The following is a 23,293-nucleotide window of genomic DNA, read 5'->3' on the forward strand; positions in this document are numbered from 1 at the left end:
CATCCCCAGTGATCAACCAATGCTTCTATAACCACAGAAAAGTAGCCCTTTCTATTGATGTACTCAGTGGCAAGGTGGGCTAGTGCCAAAATGGGTATACGCGTGTTCTCTATTGCCCCACCACAATTCAGGATCCTCACTGTTGCAGATCCATCAACCATGTCCTGTGCATTGCCTAGAGTCACAGTCCTGTGTAGCAGGAGGTGAATATGGATCTGCATGCTTGCATCACAACGGCCCTCAGGGTGCATTTCCTGGATCCAAATCATTCCCGACTGACCAGTAGCGATCCGGCATTGCAAGTTTCCACAGTGCAATCACTACTCGCTTCTCCACTGTCATTGCAGCTTTCATTTGGGTGACCCTGCGATGGAGAGCCGGGGTGAGCTCAGGGCACAGATCCAGAAATTTGGCCTTGTGCATCTGAAAGTTCTGCAGCCACTACTCTTCATCCCAAACCTGTATTACAATGCGATACCACCAGTTTCTTGGTCCTAGAATCGGCGCCTCCCCCTGTCTGAAGCCACCACCACCAACCTTGAATTACTTCTTTGTGTGTGTCCCACAGCAATCTGTCCTCCATGAAACCATCATGCTCCCTATTCATTCAGCTCTTCTTGTGGCTCTGCAAATATTTCAGCATCTTGAGTCCAATGCTTGCAGAGGTAGAGTGAGACTGGATAAGAAATGTCTCCTCCGTTATGCTGTTTGTATAGTTTTTACACATATAAAAATACTGTTGTGGCTGAGCACTTGCTGTAAAATTTCACTGTAGTCATCCATCAGGTTTTGAAGACAGCACAAAAGCCTCATGTCCGCAATGTGCACTAATAGCTTGCACAACGCACTTTAGAAGTTAATGAAGCACAAGCACCACACACCTAAATGCAGTATCTTCCCATTTCCCCAATTCCCTCAATTCTGTACCAGAAAAAAATTCTCTCTCACATATACACACCCCCTTAGTCTGGAAGCTCCAGTCTTCTAAAACCTGGATCCTGCAAATTCCTAGGCACATATGTAACTCAAGTCATGCAAGCAGTGTGACTGGCTTCAGTGGGACCCATTTGATTACAAAAATGATCCTGCACATAGATACATTCAATCTGTGTTTGCAGGACTGGGGCCTATAAGGATAAAAATATAATGGAAATACCAGTGTAACAGCACAAACATTAACACTATAAATAGAACTTTCATGCTAGAGTGCTTCTTCCACTTAAAAGCAAGTACTTATTTCAAAGAGAGATGCAACTCTGCACTCCTTCTGCACACAGACCCCCCCCCCCTCAAGGCCAATGGGAGCTTGTGCATATGGTGAGTTCTGAGTTCATTCTCATTTCTTTGCAAAAATGCTTTAGAAAGAGGATGGGCAATTCTATACCTTGTTAATAGTGATGATGTTATTTGCAATTACAGCAATCAATCCCACATCTGTTGGCCTGCAGAACAAATGAGAATGAAAGGCACAGCTATTAGACAGCAGCCTTGTCACATGTGGAATGATAAGAGCTTGTTTGAATGAAGCACTTACTTTAATTTGATGATTTGATTGTAAAGCTGGAGAGCATCCTCTGTACGCCCCTGTAATTGCATGATATAGGCCATCTGACCGTGAATAATGGCCAACTCAGCTTCAATGTCTTCCTCAGTTACATCCTGAAGGAAAATTCAGACAAAACAAAGTGAATCTTACCCCCTCCTGTGCTCCCTGGCTTCAGTGTTTGGCAGAGGACCTGTTCCTTTTTCCGTAGATCTTGGGCAAAACCATCAGTCACAATCCCCCCATTAGAAGAGCAAATCTTCAAAAGACACGATTACACACATTCACACCTTAAACCAAAAAATAGGGGCAAAAGGCAGCGCTACCTTTAACAACAGAAATTACCTCCCAACCCATGTATGTGCAGTCTGCTTCCACCCTACAGACACACCAAAGTGTGCTGGATATGAAACAAAAATGGTGGGCCTGATTCACCACAGCCTCAGCACCTCTGCAGTGGGCGTACCACCCACCCCTCTGATGTGGTAGGAGTACACTCACATTGCACTGGTGTAAAAGGGACTGCAGAAGAGGCAAGGCAGGAGATAGTCCGTCCCCAAGAATTTACATTTCAGCAATAGGCAGAAGGACAGCTCACACTTCAGGAGCGGTATTGGGAACGTGAATTTAGGCAGAGTGGTCACTCTTGCTGGGTAAGATATTGCATAGCAATTTAACAAGTGATCACATGGCTAATCCCTGGGGCACTGCTCTGAAATACTTCAGTGTAAAATGCACATTATTCAGAGTAACAGCAACAACTTACAGAGTCTTCTGAAAGCGACTGGCGACACAGATCTAGAGAAAATAATTTGAAAGACAAATTTAGAAAGGGTTAATTCTTACCTACAGGAAAGCACAGAACAGGACAATGGCAGGAATGTTTGTTTATATCATGTGCCATTGTTGATACTAAGTGATGCTTTTACAAAGTTTCACAGGTACTTTTTAATGCAAGAAAGTAAGGAAATGACTGGGTGCGTGTGGGAGAGAGATAAGATCTACAGTGAAATTTTTAATTAGTCAAGAATGCAGGAGACATTGCTCCTCTAGAACTCTTTTTGAGTACTCAGGTTTTTACTTGTTTCTCTCCTTCCCCTGTTCATTTTCTTTAAAACTAGTTTATGATCATTCATGAAATAGCTCTCTGCACCATAACTACTTGCCACTCATATGACCTTACCCAGACTTAAAAGACTGATGTAGATTTTGTCCCTCTCCTTTGTGCAGTGATGCCTCACTAGTTCCTTCTGGTTTTCATCCCCACTTTCATTCCGAGTCTACTCTTCTCTCTCACCTACTGCTTAGTAAGCAGTTTTGTACTGCGATAAAAGCAGTGAAGCTCTGTGTTTTCCTAAAGATTACAGTCTCAGCACCTGGATTAACTAAGAAGGGCCTGCAGTTCGCCTAGTTCCACACAACTGTAACTAAGGGCATGTCTACACTTACCTCCGGGGTGATTGATCCAATGGGGGTCAATTTATCGCATCTAGTGAATACACAATAAATCAAACGCCGAGTGCTCTCCCATCAACTCAGGTACTCCACCGGAGCAAGAAGCGTAGGCGGAGTCGACGGGGGGGAGGAGAGGGGGTGGCGTCAGCAGTCGATTTACCACAGTGAAGTACATCGATCTCAGCTACGCTATTTTTGTAGCTGAAGTCGAGTAACTTAGACTGACTTACCTCGCTCCCACCCCCCACATTGTACACCAGGCCTAAGGTCAAGACTCAACTGTGTTATTTGTTACCATGGTATCCAACAGCAAACACATCTGAAGGGTTCCCATTATGTTCCACAATTTGATCATAAAAAAGCAAAATGACTAAATAGGAATGTACACAACTAGCACTCCTGATTCCACAGTAACATTATAGATTAGATATTGAACCAAAAAATTACGTTAGAAGTACATGAAAGTTGCAAAGTCAAGCACTCCAAAGTCATGAAAGGCCAGAATTAAGGTTGCCTGTGCAAGCTTAACTCAGCCCCCTTCCTCAATTGGTTGGGCACAGACAGAATCTTCAACAAATTTTGCTGTAAAACTAACAAACCTCTAGTACGCCTGTGAGAATTGAGATTTTCAGCAATGTATAGCTTGGGATGACATAAGGCACATCCATGACACCAGGGCAACCCCTTTGCCAAGTACTGAATCCTTGCTCTGTTGCTGGGACATGCTAGAAATTCTCAGTGAAACTGCTGTAAGCATTGTTTGTTTATTTTTTAACATGGGCAAACTGAAAAATGGTTACTTACCTTTCTGTAACTGTTGTTCTTCGATGTGTGTTGTTCATATCTATTCCAGTTAGGTGTGTGCACGCGCCACGTGCACAGAAGTGGTAAACTTCTTCCCTAGCAGCTACCCGTTGGGCCAGCTAGGGAGGCCCCTGGAGTGGTGCCAATATGGCGATCCATATAAGAACCTGCTGGCCTGACCCCCTTTCAGTTCCTTCTTGCCAGCTACTCTGACAGAGGGGAAGGGGGGGGGGGGAATGGAATAGATATGAGCAACACATCATCTCGAAGAACAACTACAGAAAGGCAAGTAACCGTTTTTTCTTCTTGAAGTGATTGCTTACATCAATTCCAGTTAGGTGACTCCCAAGCCTTACCTCAGAAGTGGCGTCGGAGTCAAGGAACTACGGATCGGAGGATCGCTCTGCCAAAGGCCGCATCGTCCCGAGTGCGCTGAACGATGGCATAGTGGGACATGAAGGTGCGAACGGAGGCCCACGTGGTGGCTCTGCAGATTTCCTGGAGCAGAATGTGCGCCAAAAAAGCAGCTGATGACACCTGAGCCCTTGTGGAGTGAGCCGTGACAGCAGGCGGAGGGACATTTGCCAAGCTGTAGCAAACATGAATACAACCAATGATCCACAAAAATATTCGCTGAGAGGAAACCAGAGCGCCTTTCATCCACTCCGCGATGGCGACAAATAACTAGGTTGTTTTATGGAAGGGCTTTGTTCGGTCTATATGGAAAGCAAATGACCTTCTAACATCCAGGAAATGGAGATGCTGTTCCCGAAGGTCAAGATACGGTTTGGGATACATGGAAGCGGGACACCACTTTTGGCAGAAAGGCAGGGTGAGGCTTTAGTTGAACTGTATCTTTATGAAAAATGGTATAGGGTGGATCACAGGTGAGAGCCTGTAGTTCGGACACCCGGTGTGCGGAAGTGATGGCCACTAGGAAGGCGAACTTCCAGGAGAGAGAGAGAGAGAGAGAGAGAGAGAGAGAGAGAGAGAGAGAGAAGTGAACAGGTGGCTAGTGGCTCAAAAGGAAGGGCCCATCAGGCAGGAGAGGACCAGATTAAGGTCCCAAGCAGGCACAGGCAGCTTTGCTGGAGGAAGGTCCGGGTGCAGGAGACGACGACCGTGGTTCTGGGAGATGAGGTCGGGGTTGAGAGGAAGGCATATGGGAGCTCGAACTGACAAGTCCAGCAGGATTGGGTACCAACACTGGCACAGCCAGGCAGGGGCTATGACATCTGCCCTGTCCCAGCGGACTTTGAGGAGCACCTTGTGAATGAGTGGGAATGGGGGGGGAAGGCATAAAGCAACTGGCTGGACCATGTGATCTGAAAGGTGTCTGCTATTGAGCCCGGGCTGTGACACCAAAAAGAGCAGAAGGTTGGGCACTTCCTATTGGTCTGTGAAGCGAAAAAGTCGACTTGGGGAAACCCCCAAATGCGGAAAACAGAGTAAATGACGTCTGGGCATATCAACCACTTGTGTGTGAGAAAATGCCTGCTCAAGCTGTCTGCCAGTATGTTCTGGACACCCGGCAGGTACGAGGCCTGAAGCGTGGAGTGGGCTAAGCAGAAGTCCCACAGAAGGGGGACTTCTTGGCACAGCAGCGATGACCGGGGCTCTGCCTTGCTTGTTCAGGTAGAACGTGGCCGTGGTGTTGTCCGTTAGGACTGCTACGCAGGGCCCTTGTAAGTGAGGAAGGAAGGCTTGGCACGCAAGGTGAATAGCCCTGAGCTCTTTGATATTGATGTGCAACGACAGCTCGCTTTAGTGCTATAAGCCCTGTGTTGTCAGGCTCCCAAGGTGGGCCCCCCATCCCAGGGCAGACGCGTCTGTGACTAGGGTCAAGGTGGGCTGAGGGAGATGGAACGGGACCCTGGCACCCACCACCCGAGGATCGAGCCATCATCGGAGGGAGCCGAGTGTGCACTCCGGGACCATGAGGACCATTTCCACGCTGTCGCATCCCAGTCGATAGGCAGACACCAACCATGTCTGTAGAGGCCTGAGCCTCAGCCTGTTGTGTTGTACCACGTAGGTATAGGATGCCATGTGACCCAGCAACCTGAGGCACTGTCTTGCTGTGGTGATGGGAAATTTGCGGAGGCTGGTAATTATGGCTTGCCATAGCCAAATGCCATGCCTCTGGAAGAAAAACTCTCGCTTGGTTTGCATCTACAAACACTATTGTTTGAGTAGGAGAGAGGACAGATTTGCTGACGTTCAGCATGAAACCCAGGTGAGTGAACGTGTCCGTGGCCAATTGTAATGAGACTGGACATGTTGATGAGACCGACCCCGTATAAGCCAATCATCAAGGTATGGGAAGACGTGCATGCAGTGATGGCGAAGGAAGGCTGCCACAACCGCCACGCACTTGGTAAAGACATGAGGGCCTGTGCACAGGCCGAACGGAAAGGCCATGAACTGATATTGCATGTTGCTCATCCTGAAGTGGAGGAAACGTCTGTGAGGTGGAATAATCGAAATGTGAAAGTACGCGTCTTTCATATCGAGGGCGGCATACCAGTCTACCGGATCCAGAGAGGGAATGATAGTGGCTAAGGAGACCATACGAAACTTCAGGTTGATGATGTGCTTGTTGAGCTCTCTGAGGTCCAGAATGGGCCGTAGGCCTCCCTTTGCCTTGGGGACAAGGAAATAACGGGACTAGAAACCCTTGCCCCTGAGGCACTTCTTCCACAGTCCTTAGGGCAAGGAGGGATTGTACCTCCTGGACGAAGAGCTGCTCGTGAGAAGGGTCCCTGAAGAGGGATGGGGAAGGAGGGTGGGATGGAGCGGAAATGGATAGAATATCCCGTCCACACCATGCGGAGGACCCAACGGTCTGAGGTAATATGGGACCAGACATGGTAGAAATGGGATAGATGGTTCAGAAACGGGGTGAGAGCTGGTAGTCCGTCCTCGGGCACACCTTCAAAACGGGCGCTTAGGGCCCAGGAGAGGCTTAGACTGTCCTTGACCCTCTCCGGTGGGGGAGGGGCGAGACGGTCTATATTGGGAGTATCTGTTTCTCTGATGAGGAAAGTCCTGCCTCGGTCTAGGCGGGAAGGCGCGCTGCTGGGTGTTCTGGGGTTTAAATGGCTTTCATTGGTTAGCCGGGGTATGCATACCTAAAGATTTGATAGTGTTTCTTGTGTCCTTTAAAGGTATGCAAGCGGGAATTGATTTGCTCCACAAACAAGCCCTGACCATTAAAGGGGAGATCTTGGATGGTGCTTTGGACCTCCAGCTGGAGACCTGAGGATTGCAGCCAGGCACTGTGTTGCATGGCAATGCTAGAAGCCAGAGTGCGCGCAGCCGTGTCTGCAGCATCGATGGAACTCTGGAGGGAGGTCCGGGCCACCAATTTACCTTCCTCAGCAATGGCCCTGAGTTCCGTACCGGCCTCCACTGGGAGAAGATCTTGGAATTCAAGGACTGAAGAGTTAAAGTTATATCTACTGAGGATCGCCAACTGGTTAGCGATCCTAAGCGAGAGACCTCCAGTAGAATAAACCTTTCACACAAAAAGGTCCAGGCGTTTAGCATCCTGATAGAGTAATAAAATATCAGGATTGGAAGGGACCTTGAGATCATCTAGTCCAACCCCTGCTCAGAGCAGGACCAATCCCCAGACAGATTTTTGCCCCAAATCCCTAAATGGCCCCCTCAGGAATTGAACTCACAACCATGGGTTGAAGCAGGCTGATGCTCAAACCACTGAGCTATCCCTCCCCCCTTTGATTTGGGCACAGGCCTTGCCTTTCTCTGGTGTTCACCACATCCACCACAAGCAAGCATGGAGTGGGGTGAGTGAAAAGGAACTCATAACCCCTGGTGGGAGCAAAATATTTCCTTTCTATCCCCTTGGCTGTGGGAGGGACAGAGGCAGGGGTTTGCCAGAGAGACTTGAATAGTCTCATTCATGAGGAAGGCCATCCTGGAAGGTCCTCCCGGGCCTAAAATGTCCACCACAGGGTACTCCTCCTCCTCAACTTGGAGGTTCATATTAAGGGCCACGCGCCGAAGCAGTTCATGGAGGGCGCCAAAGTCTACCGGAGGTGGACCAGACATGGACGTGCCAGCCACAGCCTCATCAGAGGAGGACGAAGAAAACTCCACTGGGAGAGCCGGGGCGGAGACAGCCTCTTGGTCAGCCACAGCTATCTCCTCTTGGGCCCCCAGGGTAGCCCTTACCATGGGTGCTGACTCCACGGGTTGGTCCAAGTCTGGAGGAGGGCAGCTGAGGGTTGCCTCGGGAGGACGGATGTCTGAGCATGACAACATCCAGGCCCCGTGGGGCATTTTGGGCCAGATGATATGCCCAGGGGGTCCAGAATTGCCACTGAGGCTGCCAATTGGGCACTGGGGGGGTCTTGTCCGAGGCTTCCCAGGCCTGACCGGGGAATGTCCGAAGGCCCTGAAGCTCTCCCCGACCTGCCACAGGGGGATTGGGACCACGACAGCCAAGGAGGGGGGGTGTGTGAGTGGAGTAAAGGGGGCACCGAGCCCCTTGGTAGCCAAGGGTCATGAGGCGATCGGCACCAGGAGGCTGATCACCATCAAGAGCAGTGCCACGATGAAAAGCGGTGCAGCGAGGAAGAGCAGTAGTGGGTCGTGGACTGGTGCCATGGAGACAATCGACTCGGGGATTGATGTTCTGTGCGGCGACGGTCCAAACGGTGCCAAGAAGTCGCTGAGCAAGACCCAGACCTTGAGTGGGACCACATTCCAGAGTCGACTGCGACCTTGGGCAGAAACAGCTCCGAGGATTGGGGCTGCAAGACCAGTGCTAGGAGTCTAATCAGTGACATGAGTTAGACTCGGAATGACGCCGGGACTCCCAGTGGCATGGAGATGCTGGTCTAGGGACTGACAATCTGAACATCGCCGGTGTGCCCTTGGATGGTACCAGAACTCGGGCCGGGGCCGGAGGTACCAGTGCTGTCATTTCAATGAGCCCTCTAGCGGCCTCAAAGGTATCCGGAGTGGAAGGCAATGTAATCTCCTCCACTTGAATGACACCCTGTGCTGGACTGGTATATTGCTCGGTCAGGGCCAGAACAACTGCTTTGACCCTAACGAAGGGTCCTCCCAAGGCCTGCTTCTTTCTGGCAAACGGGGAATGGGAACAGTACCATGGTGGGCGTTTCTGGGGCCGGGAGATCATCGGTCCTGAGGTAGGCACGGGATCTTCTGTGGCGCCATAATCAGCACCGCTGGGGAAGCACTGCGCACCGAGGCGTTCGGGCCCACATCTTGAGAGGCCGCCATGCAGACTCCACGAGGAGTTGCTTGAGTCGAATTTCCCTCTCTTTTCTTGCCAGTGGCTTGAAAGACTTACAGATTTCACACTTGTCAACCTGATGGCCCACCCCCAGAAACCTAAGGCAGGAGTAGTGGGGGTCACCTTGCAGGGCAGTTGATTAGTGCTAAACTGCCCTCAACTACTAAGCTACACTTAACGCTACAGAGAAAAACACTTAACACTAACTGTTAACAATTAACTAACAACAATTAAGATAAGATAGAGATTAGTGGAGCACTTGAGAAACCAAGAGACCACTCTTCCAACAACCGACAGGCAGTAAGAAGGAACTGAAAGGGGGTTGGGCCGGCAGGGTCTTATATAGAACGCCACTCCAGGGGACTCCCCAGCCGGCCTGATGGGTAACTGCTAGGGAAAAAGTTTCCGACTTCCGTGCATGCGGCGCGCGCACACACCTAACTGGAACTGATATGAGCAATCACTCGAAGAAGAAGGTATTGTTTCTAACACTCCTTCTTGTAAATGGCTGAACTGTTTATACTGAGGTTTTCCAAAAATGCCAGGCCTGAGGAAAGCACCTGGCCTGGAAAACTTCTGAATGACTATAGTCCGGCAAAATTATAAGCAACTGAAAACAGGGCCTTACAATGACAAGTGTTGGGTAGCTTAAAGTATTGATGGTATTGCTGGCTGCACCTATAACATTTAGTCAGCTTAATAAGAGAACATAAGGGAGTTCAAAGCTTTTCAGTTTTCCAGCTGTTGATGTTAAACCTAAGGCCTGTAACTTGGTTCCTCTTCGCTACTTTCGACTTCTACTTTAAACATTTATTCTCCTTCCTACACATACTATTGAACAGACTGAATATAATATTAATAAAAACCGGCTTTCTGAATGTGAAAAATGAAAGTTAGTACAGTAAATAAGGCTATCTCCAACTCAGAACATGACTGCACTCTACAGTCTTCAGTATACTCATAAAACAAACGACTATCTAGGACTTTTAAAACTTCAGCCACATGTGAAGATATTGCACTGTCAAATTATACGCACATACCAAACTGCACTCAGGAATTAAATACCATTTGGGAGGGAAGATTTGAGATGTTATATACAGTTTGCTACTGTAAAATGATGGCAAAACAATAAACTATACATATCTGGAAAGCAAGCGGAGAGCTACAGATGAAAACCTATGTACCACATGGGAATTGCAGATAAGAAAACAGTTTGATCTACAATAAGCTAAAAGTTACTGATATAATAAAAGTTATTTAAGGAATGTTAGTGCTACCAAGTCCCAACCATTCTTGGCAAACACACTATGGGAAACTGTAATAGAAGACCCCTACAGTGTCCAATCCCACTTTCAATCCAGAATCCAAATTCTGTTCTCTCTCTAAATGTGTTTACAAAGAATGAGTGACAGAGATATCTATAACCCCCACATGTTTTACCTTCTGCTTTCTGTAGGTTTTCCATTGCCTCATTCAGCCTGCCTTGCCCAATCAATGCACATGCAGCATTATAACACAGCTCATAGGTAGCTTCTTGGAGGCCCAGATCTTCCTGACATGGAGTGAATGATTGGGTTAAATGCTTGAAAGACAAATTAAATATAGTCTAATTTTGGATCAGAATCTAAACACATTTGTTTAAAGCCACTTTCATAGGATTACTACTGACACAAATCATAGCTTTTAGCAAACATGCCAACTTCTTAGATTAATATACAACAGAAGATTCATTATGAAATTCACACATGAAGGTGATCTTGAGAGGACATATGCTGTCTAAAAGCCACGACATGAGTGGTCTTTCCCTTACGCTGCAGGGACAAAGCCAAAGGGGAATCTGCAATGGAGCTATCCAACTCCTAGCTGTAGAGCAGTCCTGTTCTCAGGAATTGGAGAGAATCAGATTAGACCTCAGGGGAGCTGTCCAGGCTGTTTAAGCAGACAGAAAATTGGCAGGGTGGAAGGGGGAACAATCTCTCCGTGTGTGCACATGCACACACACTCACTGGCTCCACTTTTCTCCCATGTGCTCTGCGCTGGCAACCACTGCAGAAGGTTGGTTTCCTTTCTTCTTCATAGTCATCTTGGGAGTTTCCGGATGAGATCTCGATACACGGCTAAGCAGTCGTCATAGCGCTCCAACCTATATAACTGAAAAAGAGACATTGCCCTGCACATTGGCATCCACAACCAGAGACAGCTTAACAAGGGCTGTAAAGTCTAATGCAGAATTTACTTGGGAAAATAGAGTTGATTATGGTCTCTGCCAGCCTCTTCATGGCTGTCTTTTAGCACCTCTCCAGGGAGTAAATTAAATGACCACCCTTTCAAGCATTGTTTTACAGAAAACAAACTGTTTCTTCCATAAGTTGGGACCATTCTAATCAACTGTGGAAACAAAAGGAGGAGGAAAAGCCTTTTCTCTTCCTCTTTTCAACCCTGATGCTCCAAGGAAGCCCATCCTTGTGTTGTTTCACACACAGCTGCTCCTGATGTCATAGAGCTATATGCATATGAAGCACGTGCAGAACTAGATCCTACACCAAGAGCTGACCTGGCTCACAGAGCAGAAAGTAAGCACTCTCCTCAGACTGCCCACTTCCCTGGCTGATGGAAATCAAGCAAATCACTTCATTCTAGCCCTGGGGAGAAGGAAGGAGGCCACTGTATGGCTGCACAGGCACATTTTGGTTCGTGGCTTTCAGCAAACTACCCCACTTTCCAGAACAGAGGAATGCGATTCATTAGAAGCTGAAATGGATGGAAGTGGGGGGAAGATTAATGAGCCAACAAGCGAAAGGCCTGGCGCTATCTGCCCACACTGACACTTTGGGACACCCTGGCTAACCAGAAGAGAGGGTGAAAATCCTAGGCCCCAGTGAAGTCACTGGGAGTTTTGTCACTCAGAACATAACCGTTTATTAAGTCACAGCTGAGGGGGAGAAAAGTTTCTCTCTGATTTTTTCCACCCTCACAAAGCAGAGGGCTCTTGAATGATAGACACCGAGTTTCCAAAGCAGTAATTACCACTTGTCCATGAAGCTCCCTTCAGTTTGTCTGTCTGCTGGCTGGCACTCGAATGGTCTTCAGGGCTATTTTCAATTCTGTTCAGCCTGTACTCACAGTACGCCTTCTCAAAGGTGATAGAGTCACTGCGGAAAACAAGGCAGAGAGTGACGGCAGGTGCATCACCACAGCACTCATTCTACAACATTGCCTCCCCGGAGAGCCATGAACCCTTATTTAAGCCTCCATAATTACTCTTGTAAGACTACCATGTTGTTAGAGGCAGAACAGCATGTGTTGGCACCAGATATTGAGCAGTGACAGTACCTAAAACATGTTTTCTATGCCTATTTATTTTTTGTATAGCACAACTTTTCTAAGGTCGAAAAATGAAAAGATTCACTGAATAACCAATGAAGGAAAAGAGGATTGGTCGCTGCTGCGTGCAGAAAGGTGTATCACTACAACCCAAAGATACAGATATTCAGTTTTGCAGACAGAGCAAATGTGATTGACACAATCTCTCCTAAACCTAAACCCCAAATCTGATGCTAAGCAATGAAAGCTGTTGAGAAACATCCAATTACAAGGCAGAACCCATGGCAAACTGTAAGGGTGAATCAGACTCTAAAAGTGCACTGTTGACACCAGCAAGCCTTAATATACACTGACCGGGTAGTTTTTATTTAAAAGGAGTCCAGTATAAATTTCCCCAAAAATTACTGATCAGGTTGAGTGAAAACAAAAGAAGGGACTAACTGCGACTTTAGCACAGATGCTGTGAGAGAGGTTTATCCATGTGCATGTTTTATTTAAATGTTTTCTGCACTCAAACATTTTGGGGGGGGAATACAAGGATGGAATAGTAATAAAAAGATTAAAATGATCCTGGTCACGATAGCCCCAATGAATTAATCAGAACGGACGTATCAATTGTGATAAAGAACTTTGTTTCTCCAGAGAAACAATTCAGTGGTTGAGCAAAAAGCTTCAGTTTCATAAGAACGGCCATACTGGGTCAGACCCATGGTCCATCTAGCTCATATCCTGTCTTCAACAGCGATCAGAGCTTCAACGGGCATACAGAACAGGGAAATTGGGAGAAATACAACTGTCTTCCACTCCTGACTTCTATGCAGCGTCGTTGTAGCAGTGTTAGTCCCAGGATATTAGATGTCAAATATCCTGGAACTGACACAGCTATAACTATACTGCATACAACACTGGAAGATATTGAAGTTAGCTGCCTGAAACAGAAACACCTCAACATGAAGAACAAGGAAGCAAAACTTAATAGCAACATCTATTTCCTGAGTAAATGCAAGAAACAAAACATCAGCCCAGCGGCCTTGCCATCTATAACCCTCTGACCACTACTCCTGGCTTCTGGCAGTCAGAAGTTCAGGGTCACCCTGAGGATGGGGCTGCATCCCTAACCATCTTGGCTAATGGCCACTGATAGACCCACCCTCCATGAACTTCTCTATTTTTGAATCCAGTTATGCTTTTGGCCATCATAGCATCCCATTGCTATGAGTTCCACAGGTTAGTTGTGCACTGGTGAAGAAGTATTTCCTTTTGTTTGTTTTCAACCTGCTGCCTATTAATTTCATTGGGCGACCCCCTGGTTTTATATTGTGGGTAATGGTAAATGACACTTCTTTATTCACTTTTTCCACACCATTCATGATTTTATACATTACTAGCATATCCTCACTTGGTCATCTCTTTTCTAAGATGAACAGAAATAATCTTTTTAGCCTCTCCTCATATAGAAGCTGTTCCATATCCTGGATCATCTTTGTTGCCTTTCTTTGAACCTTTTCCAGCTCCACTATATCCTTTTGAGATGGGGCACCCAAAACTGAACACAGTATTCAAGGTGTGGGAGCACCATAGATTTATATAGTGGGATTATGATATTCTGTGTCTTATTTTCTATCCCTTTTATAATAATTCTAATATACTGCTAGTCTTTTTCATCACTGTTGATTCCAAGAGCTCTTTTTTGAGTGGGAACAGTTAATTTAGATCCACTCATTGTGTTTCTTGGGATTATTTTTTCTAATGTGCATTACTTGCACTTATCAGTGAATTTCATCTGCCATTTTGTTGCCCAGTCACCCAGTTTTGTGAGATCCCTTTGTAATTCTTCACAGTCTTCTTGGGATTTAACTATTTTGAATCATTTTGTATCATCCGCAAACTTTGCCACCTCACTGTTCACCCTTTTTTCCAGCTCATTAATGAATATATGAACAGCACATGTCCCAGTACAGTTCCTTGGAGAACCCTGCTGTTCATCCCTCCCCACAGTGAAGACTGACCATTTAGTCCTACCCTTTGTTTCGTGAGAGGACAACCTTCGCTCTTATCCCATGACTACTTACTTTGCTTAAGAGCCTTTGGTAAGGGAACTTGTCAAATCAGTGTTACATTAGCTACCATTCAATCATCTCATACAGAGGTTTGTTTCAGCAATAGATTATATACTACAGTTAGTAGTTCTGCAATTTCACATTTGAGTTCCTTCAGAACTCTTGAATGAATACTATCTGGTCTCGGTGACTTATTACCATTTAATTTATCAATTTGTTCTAAAACTTCTTCTACTGACACATGAATGCAGGACAGAACTTCAGATTTGTTGCCCAAAAAGAACAGTTCTGATGTGCTCACTGTAGGACTAAATCAAGAACTGACACTGTGTTTCTGGGTTCCAGGACTAGCTGCTCCAAGAAGCAGCTGTTTATGGAGTCCAGAAATTATGTCTCTGCATCATGAGGTAACATTTACTCTGTCAATATGAGGATAGTTGAAATCACCCTTTATTATTATTGCGCCTTCTGCTTTTGAAGTCTCTCTGACTTCCTCAGCATTTCATGATCACTGTCAGGTGGTCAGAAGTATATTCCTACTGCTAGACCAGACGTGGGCAAACTACAGCCCGCAAGCCACATCCAGCCTACGGGACTGTCCTGCCCGGCTCCTGAGACCCGAGCCAGGGAGCCTAGTCCTCAGCCCTCCCCCGCAATCCACCCCTCCCCTGCAGCCATGCCGCCGCACGTGTCATGCTCTGGCCTGCTACTCCGCTGGGCAGCATGGGGAGTGCAGCTGGCTCTGGCTGGGTGTTGCGCTGCGAGCTCTGCTGCTAGTAAGGGGGCCGGGAGGCTGGGTAAGGGAGTGGGGACAGAGGTTCAGGGGGGGAAGTCAGGGGATGGGGAACAGGGAGGGTTGGGAGCAGGAGTCCCGGAGTGGGGGCTATCAGGGGGTGGGGTGTAGATAGGGGTCAGAGGGCAGTCAGGGGACAGGAAGTGGGGGGGTTGGATCCTGGGGGGCAGTTAGGGGCGGGGGACCCCGGAGGGGTGGCCAGGGCAAGGAGCAGAGGATGGTTGGGTAGGGGGTGGGAGTCCTGGGGGGGCTATCGGGGGCAGGGTGTGAAGGGGTCGGACAGACAAGGAACAAGGAGCAGGAGGGTGGATGGGTAAGGGGTTCTGCGGGGGGCAGTCAGGGGGCAGGAAGTGGAAAGGGACGGATGGGGCGGGGGCCAGGCTGTTTGGAGAGGCGCAGCCTTCCCTACCCAGCCCTCCATAAGTTGCAACCCCGATGTGGCCCTCGGGCCAAAAAGTTTGCCCACCCTTGTGCTAGACGCTTTTTATTCAAACATGGAATTTCTATCCACAGAGATTCTATTCACAGAGATTTGAAAAAAGAAAAAAAAAAGAAAAAAGATTTTTGCTGTACTTGGCTCTAGACTTTTTTCCACATACAGTGCCACCCGTCCACCAGCACAACCAGTCTGCATTCCTATATTTTTTGTAGCCTGGTGTTACCCGGTCCCATTGTCGTCATTACACCAAGTTTCCATTATGTCTGTTATTTCAATATCCTCATCTATTGACACGCATTCTAGCTCACTGATCTTAGTATTTAAACTCCTTGCATTTGCATATAAGCACTTATACTTTTGTCTTCATGTGTTTTTTAAAGGGGATTCCATTTAATTGACTGTTTCTCACTAGTTCCTGCCTGTACTTTCCCAATTTCTTACCTATCCTCTTTACTAGGATATAGATATCTCCCTCTTCATTCCTAAGGTATGATCTGCCCAAACTGTGTGCTCCTCTGCACCTGTTGGCTTTCTCTTAGCCCTTAGTTTAAAAAATCCTCTACTACCCTTTTTTAAATTTATATGCCAGCAGTCTGGTTCCATTTTGGTGTAGGTGGAGACCATTCTTCCTGTACAGGCCACTCCTTCACAAAAGGTTCCCCAGTTTCTAATAAACCTAAACCCATCCTTCCTACACCTTTGTCTCATCTGCACATTGAGACCTTGTAATTCTGCTTGTTTGCTTGGCCTGGCACGTGAAACTAGAAGCATTTCAGAGGATGCTACCATGGAGACCCTGGACTTTAATCTCTTACTAGCAGCCTACATTTGGCTTCTTTTCCCTATGTCTTTGGTACCTACATGAACCACAACCACCAACTCCATCCCAGCATATCTATAAGGCTATTTACATGTCTCATGCGATCCACTACCATCACACCTGACAGGTAATTTCCCATGAGGTTCCCCTAGTCCTCCCAAGTGTGTGTGTATATATATTATATTTTTTACACAAATGGAATGAAAGTTGCTTTGTTATTTGAGCTATGAGTGTTCAAAGAGGCAAGGAATTAAGGCTAAAATCTAGATTGATTTCTTTACATTCACATTAGTGGTTATAAATAAGGAATATGACAACATACTTTTAGTGTCTACGCTGGTATTACAACAATAATCAGTTCTACAGCCTTTCCCTCCATGCATACTTCTTTCTTTCCCACACGGAAGTGACTCTGACAGTATATACATTAGTTTTGCTAATAGAGAGTTCTTATATAGCAGTTTTCATCTTAAGCCACTGCACAGACACTAGGCTGCAAACAGCCCTGTGAGGCAGGAAGGTAACATTTATCACTGCCATTTCACAGAAGGGAAAATGGAGATAAGGAGAGGTATGGGCCACAGTCTTGGGAACACTTACGCACATTCTGAACTTTATTCATCTGAACAGTTCCACTGTCTTCAACAAGCGCTTATGAGAGTAAGGGCATGTCTACACTACCATCTTACGTCGACTGTGTTAGGTGACTTACAGACACCACAATAATTACTGTGGGGCTGATGTTCACATTATTTCTGACAGTGGTGCACATCCTCACCAGGAGTGCTTCCATTGACTGGAGAGGGGCAGTGTGGAGCACAGCTGGGCTTTCAGTTCTCCACACAGCTCCACACTGGAAACCCAGCTGCCCCCAAGGCTTCTTGCCTCCATGCTCCCAGTCAGGAGTGGGGGGGAAAGTCACCCAAGGCTTCTCACCTCTGGCAAGTAGATCGCACCCAGAATTCGGTCACCTGCCAGTGGGGAGCTGGGATCCTGGGGGGCAGTAGGGCTCCCAGAGGGGAACAGGGAGCTCAGGTGGCAGCCCGGCTTGGAGCAGAGACCAGCCAGCAGCCCAGTAAGGGAGCCAGGAGCCAGCTTCCTTGTCAATTTCAAAGCTCCACTGGATGACAGCCAACAGCAGATAAGGAATGCAGTGTCTACACAGATGCTACGTAGCCATAACTACATCATTATAAAGCCTACACCTTTAATAGTGGTGGAGTTGTGTCGGTGTAGTAAGGCACTTACATTGGCGGGAGCAAGGCTGTGGTTTGTACACTGACATAGTTAGGTTGACATAAGCTCCCTTACGTCGACCTGTGTAGTGTAGGCCAAGCCTAAAGTTAAACATGTCAAGCACTGAAAACTTCAGCAACAGCCATTGCCCACCAGTACCACCCTCCTACCTAGACTAGCAGCTTCCTGGGGCTTGTGCTTTTTTCCTTCAGGAGCCTCTGGGGCTACCACTCACCTGGTTAACACTTTGGTGTGGGTGTGGATTACACTTAGGGCTTCCTTGAAGCTTCCATTCTGAATGAGACAGACCACTTTGCAGTGAAGGGCAGTCACATCATCCTTGTCGATCTGCAACACTTGAAGCAAAGAGAGTTATCACAATCTCTAACTCCATTCCCACTTCCCATTCAAAACGGAGTCCATCAAATTAAAATCCAGACAATGTCTCAGACCTTGTCTAGACTAGAAAGCTGACCAGCTTTAACAGTCCCAGTGAAATAGAAGTGGCCAAAAACCCCTGGAGTGGATGCAAGTATAGTGGTATAAAAGTACTTATACTGGTATCGCTCATTCTGGTTTAGGGAACAAAGGCTATATCAGTATAAAATATCTTAATACTGGTAAAACTGCCTCCACAGTAGGGTTTATACCATATTACAGGTAAGAATAAATACATAAATTTACATATTAATTGCCAGTTATACTGGTAGAATTTTTTTAGCGTAGACCAAGCCTTTAGTCAGATAAGTGTGAAAGTGTCCGAGGGCTAGAAGGACGAGGGTTACTGCACTCACACCATCTGCAGACCAGAGGTCAAAACCTGACTATCCGGTTCTCAAGACCTGGGCATCATCAATTCTGCTATCCCTACTCAGGAACAAAAGGGCAAGCGCACTGAGGAAAAAACAGAGCAAGTCCAGACTGACAAGAGGATTAATTTCAGGACTCAGAGATTTGCTACCGGGAAAGACAGCAGGGAAAAATTTAGAACATAGTTTGTATTTTTGTCATACAACATTAATTGTTGACAGTTTGACTGGGGGGGGGCTGGGAGGGAAAACAGTTCCACTCCTTCTCCCCAAAACATGTGAAAGAGAAAAGTACATGCTCTTTCCCTATACCACCTTTGTTTGGTATCTAAAGTGGTGTAGTCTAACAGTCATATGAGAACACCCTTCAACCCTGATTGTCCAAACTCCAGTTAGCCATAGGTCAGCTGCTTCCAAACCTGCACACACAGACCAAGGCTCCTTCCGCCAGACCGAAATCTCGCAGGGCTGAAGCTCGCTGGGTGCCACTCAGCAATCCCAAACTCTGATTTGACAAAGCTTATGGGAAAGCCTACCAAACTTACAGGAATCCGAATTCTAATACAATTAAGTCAGAACAAGATGAATTTAACACCTAAAAACATCAGGCTCTTCGGGAATCTTATCTAGGCCACAGAGCTAAACTTAACCAAACTACATCCTAAACACAATCAAACTACAGCCTCTGATGCAGGACTAGGGCTTAAATATGCATCCTTCATCTTTTGCTTCTCCTTCCATCAGTTTTCCCCCTTTTCTCTCTCTTACCAAGGTTAGCCTGATTGCAAACCAATAGATTTATGAAGCCACATCATACTTTAGCAATGGAACTGTTCACATAATATTACTACTCAATAAAATAGTCTGCAACTTTCTACTGTACTGTAGATGCTTTTCTTTATTATTTGTATTACTGTAGAGCCTATAACCAGGGCCCCATTGTGCTGGGCACTGTGAAACACAATAGAGACAATCCCTGCCTGGAAGACCTTACAATCTAAATGTAAAGTTACAAACAAGTGGATAAATGAAAAGATGAGGGAGCACTAGGAAAGAATAAAACTAAAGAAGTCAGCATGAAAAGCAGTGGTCACAGAAAACCGGCTGCCTGACCACCAGCATTACCCTCACGGACCTACATGACACTGGGGCCCTGATCCTAAGATCAGATCCATGCAGGCAGGCTTCTAAGAACATGCAATGCCTAACTGAGATTGATGAAGTTCTGCCTACATAGACCCAATTGCAGAATCAGGATCCTGGGAGCCAAGGACAAACACAAATATCTGTAATGGAGAGGATCTCAATACAGTAAGATGCGATGTAATGAAAGTCACTTGAGATGGTTTTCAAACTGCGGGGGGGGCTGGAGGAACATTTGGGTGGGTGGGCGGTGACGTCAGGCAGCTTGGGCTTCAGCCGGCTGTATTTTAAAGAATCCTTATTGAGGTTGCAGGAACAAACCATCCCGATGTGTAGAAAGAATAGTATTATGGCAGGTGACCAGCTTGGCTTAACAGTGAAATACTTGCTGATCTTAACACAAAAAAGAAGCTTGCAAGAGGTGGAAGATTGGACAAATGACCAGGGAGGAGTATAAAAATATTGCTCAGGCATGCAGGAGTGAAATCAGGAAGGCCAAATCACACTTGGAGGTGCAGCTAGCAAGAGATGTTAAGAGTAACAAGAAGGGTTTCTTCAGGTATGTTAGCAATAAGAAAGTCAAAGAAATGTGGGCCCCTTACTGAATGAGGTAGGCAACAGAGGATGTGGAAAAGCTAATGTACTCAATGCTTTTTTGCCTCTGTCTTCACAAACAAGGTCAGCTCCCAGACTGCTGCACAGACAGCCCAGCATGGGGAGGAGGTGATCAGTCATCTGTGGAGAAGAACTGGTTCGGGACTATTTAGAAAAGCTGGATAAGCACTAATCCATGGGGCCGGATGCGCTGCATCCAAGAGTGCTAAAGGAGTTGGCGGATGTGATTGCAGAGACATTAGCCATTATCTATGAAAACTTCTGGCGATCAGGGGTCCTGGATGACTGGAAAAAGGCTAATGTAGTGTTTATCTTTAAAAAAGGGAAGAAAGAGGATCTGGGGAACTACAGGCCAGTCAGTCTGACCTCAGTCCCTGGAAAAATCATGGAGCAGGTCCTCAAGGAATCAATTCTGAAGCACTTAGAGGAGAGGAAAGTGATCAAGAACAGTCAGCATGGATTCACCAAGGGCAAGACATGCCTGACTAATCTAATTGCCTTCAATGAGATAACTGGGTCTATGGATGAGGGGAAAGCAGTGGATGTGTTATTCCTCAACTTTAGCAAAGCTTTTGATACAATCTTCTACAGTATTCTTGCCGGCAAGTTAAAGAAGTATGGCCTGGATGAACAGACTATAAGGAGGATAGAAAGCTGGCTAGATCGTCGGACTCAATGGGTAGTGATCAACGGCTCCATGTCTAGATGGCAGTCGGTATCAAGAGGAGTGCCCCAAGGGTCAGTCCTGGGGCCGGTTTTGTTCAACATCTTTATTAATGATCCGGAGGATGGCGTGGACTGCACCCTCAGCAAGTTTGCAGATGACACTAAACTGGGAGGAGTGGTAGATACGCTGGAGAGTAGGGATACGACACAGAGGGACCTAGACAAATTAGAGGATTGGGCCAAAAGAAATATGAGGTTCAACAAGGACAAGTGCAGAGTCCTGCACTTAGGACAGAAGAATCCCATGCAACGCAACAGACTAGGAGCAAATGGCTAGGCAGCAGTTCTGCAGAAAAGGATCTAGGGATTACAGTGAACGAGAAGCTGGATAGGAGTCAACAGTGTGCCCTTGCTGCCAAGAAGGCTAACAGCATTTTAGGCTGTATAAGTAGGAGCATTGCCAGCAGATTGAGGGAAGTGATCATTCTCCTCTATTCGACACTGGTGAGGCCTCATCTGGAACACTGTGTCCAGTTTTGGGCCCCACACTACAAGAAGGATGTGGAAAATTTGGAAAGAGTCCAGTGGAGGGTAACAAAAATGATTAGGGGGCTGGAGCACATGACTTATGGGAGAGGCTGAGGGAACTGGGATTATTTAGTGTGCACAAGTGAAGAATGAGACGGGATTTGATTGCTACTTTCAACAACCTGAAGGGGGGTTCCAAAGAGCATGGATCTAGACTGTCCTCAGTTGTGGCAGATGACAGAACAAGGAGTAATGGTTTCAAGTTGCAATGGGGGGAGGTCTAGGCTGGATGTTAGGAAAAAATTTCACTAGTAGGGTGGTGAAGCACTGGAATGGGTTACCTAGGGAGGTGGTGGAATCTCCTTTCTCAGAGGTTTTTAAGGTCAGGCTTGACAAAGTCCTGGGTGGGATGATTTAGTTGGGGATTGGTCGCTTGAGCAGGGGGTTGGACTAGATGACCTCCTGAGGTCCCTTCCAACCCTGATATTCTGTGATTCTATACTGGGAGAGGGCGTGCCACCTTCACCTCACCTTTTTTGTCAAGGATGGGGGGAGCACAACTGAAAATTTTAACTCAAAAGGGGGCTCAGCTCAAAAAGTTGAAAACTGCTTAGCTAGACTATACTATCTAGCACAGAGCCACATCTTAGGAGACTTCCCTGCTAATGGTGACACATGCTTATATAGCTGGAATTTTCTATAAGTTATTGGGAAAAGGCTCTCTTATCCTTTGTTCAGTCATGTCAAATATCAGGCTGGAGGTCTCAAGCACCAGGTATGGAGGGTAACAGGCTCTCCCTGCCTTTGTTATGGTTGTGCTGCCTTTTAACAAACAAGAGGCCTAGGCATGCAGCTGAGTGCTCAAGGCCAGTTGTTCGCAATCAGAGGGGTAGGCAGAGATCTTTAGGGGCAGGGGAGTAAATCAACTGCGCTAGATATGTAGCCTGCTGTAAAACTAGGCACTAAAGAGCACCAGCAAAGTCAGTACAAGCTACAGTGTCGTGAGGAAGTCCACAGTATTCCAGTAAGGTCTCCACCCTTGTGTCTGACTCTGCCAGTTAGCAGTTGAGAAGTGAGGTGAAACGTGGGGGGTCCGTAAGACCCATGGGCCTGCTGACAGGGGCACAGTGTGCACGGGCTGAGCGCCCTGCTCCGGCCAATCCAGCTGAAGGCGGTGCGGTGCCCCCGGGCCAGCCGGAGCGCAGCGTGTCTGGGACCGTAGGCTTATGGCAGCGGCACCGGGCCGGGCAGCGCTGCCCACACCGCGCGGGGCCGGCGGGGCAGGTCCCGGCAACGCACACCGGTATCAGCCGGGCGACTCGACCCGCCCAAGGCACGTGCCGCGGCACCCCCACGCGCCGCCCTGCGCGCGGCTCGGACCGGCCCACCGCGGGAGTGGGGGGGGAAGAGCTGCGCGCGCGCGGGACTCACGCTTGTTGACGGACTTGAGCGCGCGGCCGAAGTCTCCGTTCTGGCCGCTCCGATTCACCTCGCTCCAAAGCGCGGGCGCCGCCCCCGCGCCGCCCGCCGCCGCCGCCATCTTGTGAACGGGAGGAGACGGGAGGCGGCGCGTCCCCTTTCCCCCGGAAGCTGACGCGTGCCCGCAGGGGGCGGACCGGGGCGAATGTCGCCGTCAGCGCCGGCGGCGGGGGAGGGCCTCAAGCCCCGGCGCTGTACACGCTCGGTTCGGGGGCGAGGCTGGCTCGAGCCCCACCTCGGGCCAGCGCTGCCTGGGAAAGCGCGCCCCCCTCCGGCCTACCCAGCAGCTGCG

At 47.6% G+C, this 23,293-nt stretch overlaps 1 protein-coding gene across 1 annotated transcript in view; it reads right to left on the reverse strand.

Moving 5' to 3' along the window:
- LOC115639840 (signal recognition particle subunit SRP72-like) overlaps positions 1-23,091 on the reverse strand; it is a 42,143-nt gene extending 19,052 nt beyond the window's left edge. Inside the window, 10 exon segments of the mRNA XM_030542801.1 lie at positions 1,385-1,442; positions 1,535-1,659; positions 2,310-2,341; positions 10,530-10,641; positions 11,096-11,182; positions 11,184-11,240; positions 12,117-12,134; positions 12,136-12,241; positions 17,997-18,117; positions 22,954-23,091. Of these exon segments, the coding sequence (XP_030398661.1) occupies positions 1,385-1,442; positions 1,535-1,659; positions 2,310-2,341; positions 10,530-10,641; positions 11,096-11,182; positions 11,184-11,240; positions 12,117-12,134; positions 12,136-12,241; positions 17,997-18,117; positions 22,954-23,062 (825 nt within the window). The 5' untranslated portion in view covers positions 23,063-23,091.
- Positions 23,092-23,293: the final 202 nt, after the last annotated feature.

This window comes from Gopherus evgoodei, unplaced genomic scaffold, assembly GCF_007399415.2.
Source record: "Gopherus evgoodei ecotype Sinaloan lineage unplaced genomic scaffold, rGopEvg1_v1.p scaffold_135_arrow_ctg1, whole genome shotgun sequence".
Lineage (NCBI taxonomy): Eukaryota > Metazoa > Chordata > Testudines > Testudinidae > Gopherus > Gopherus evgoodei.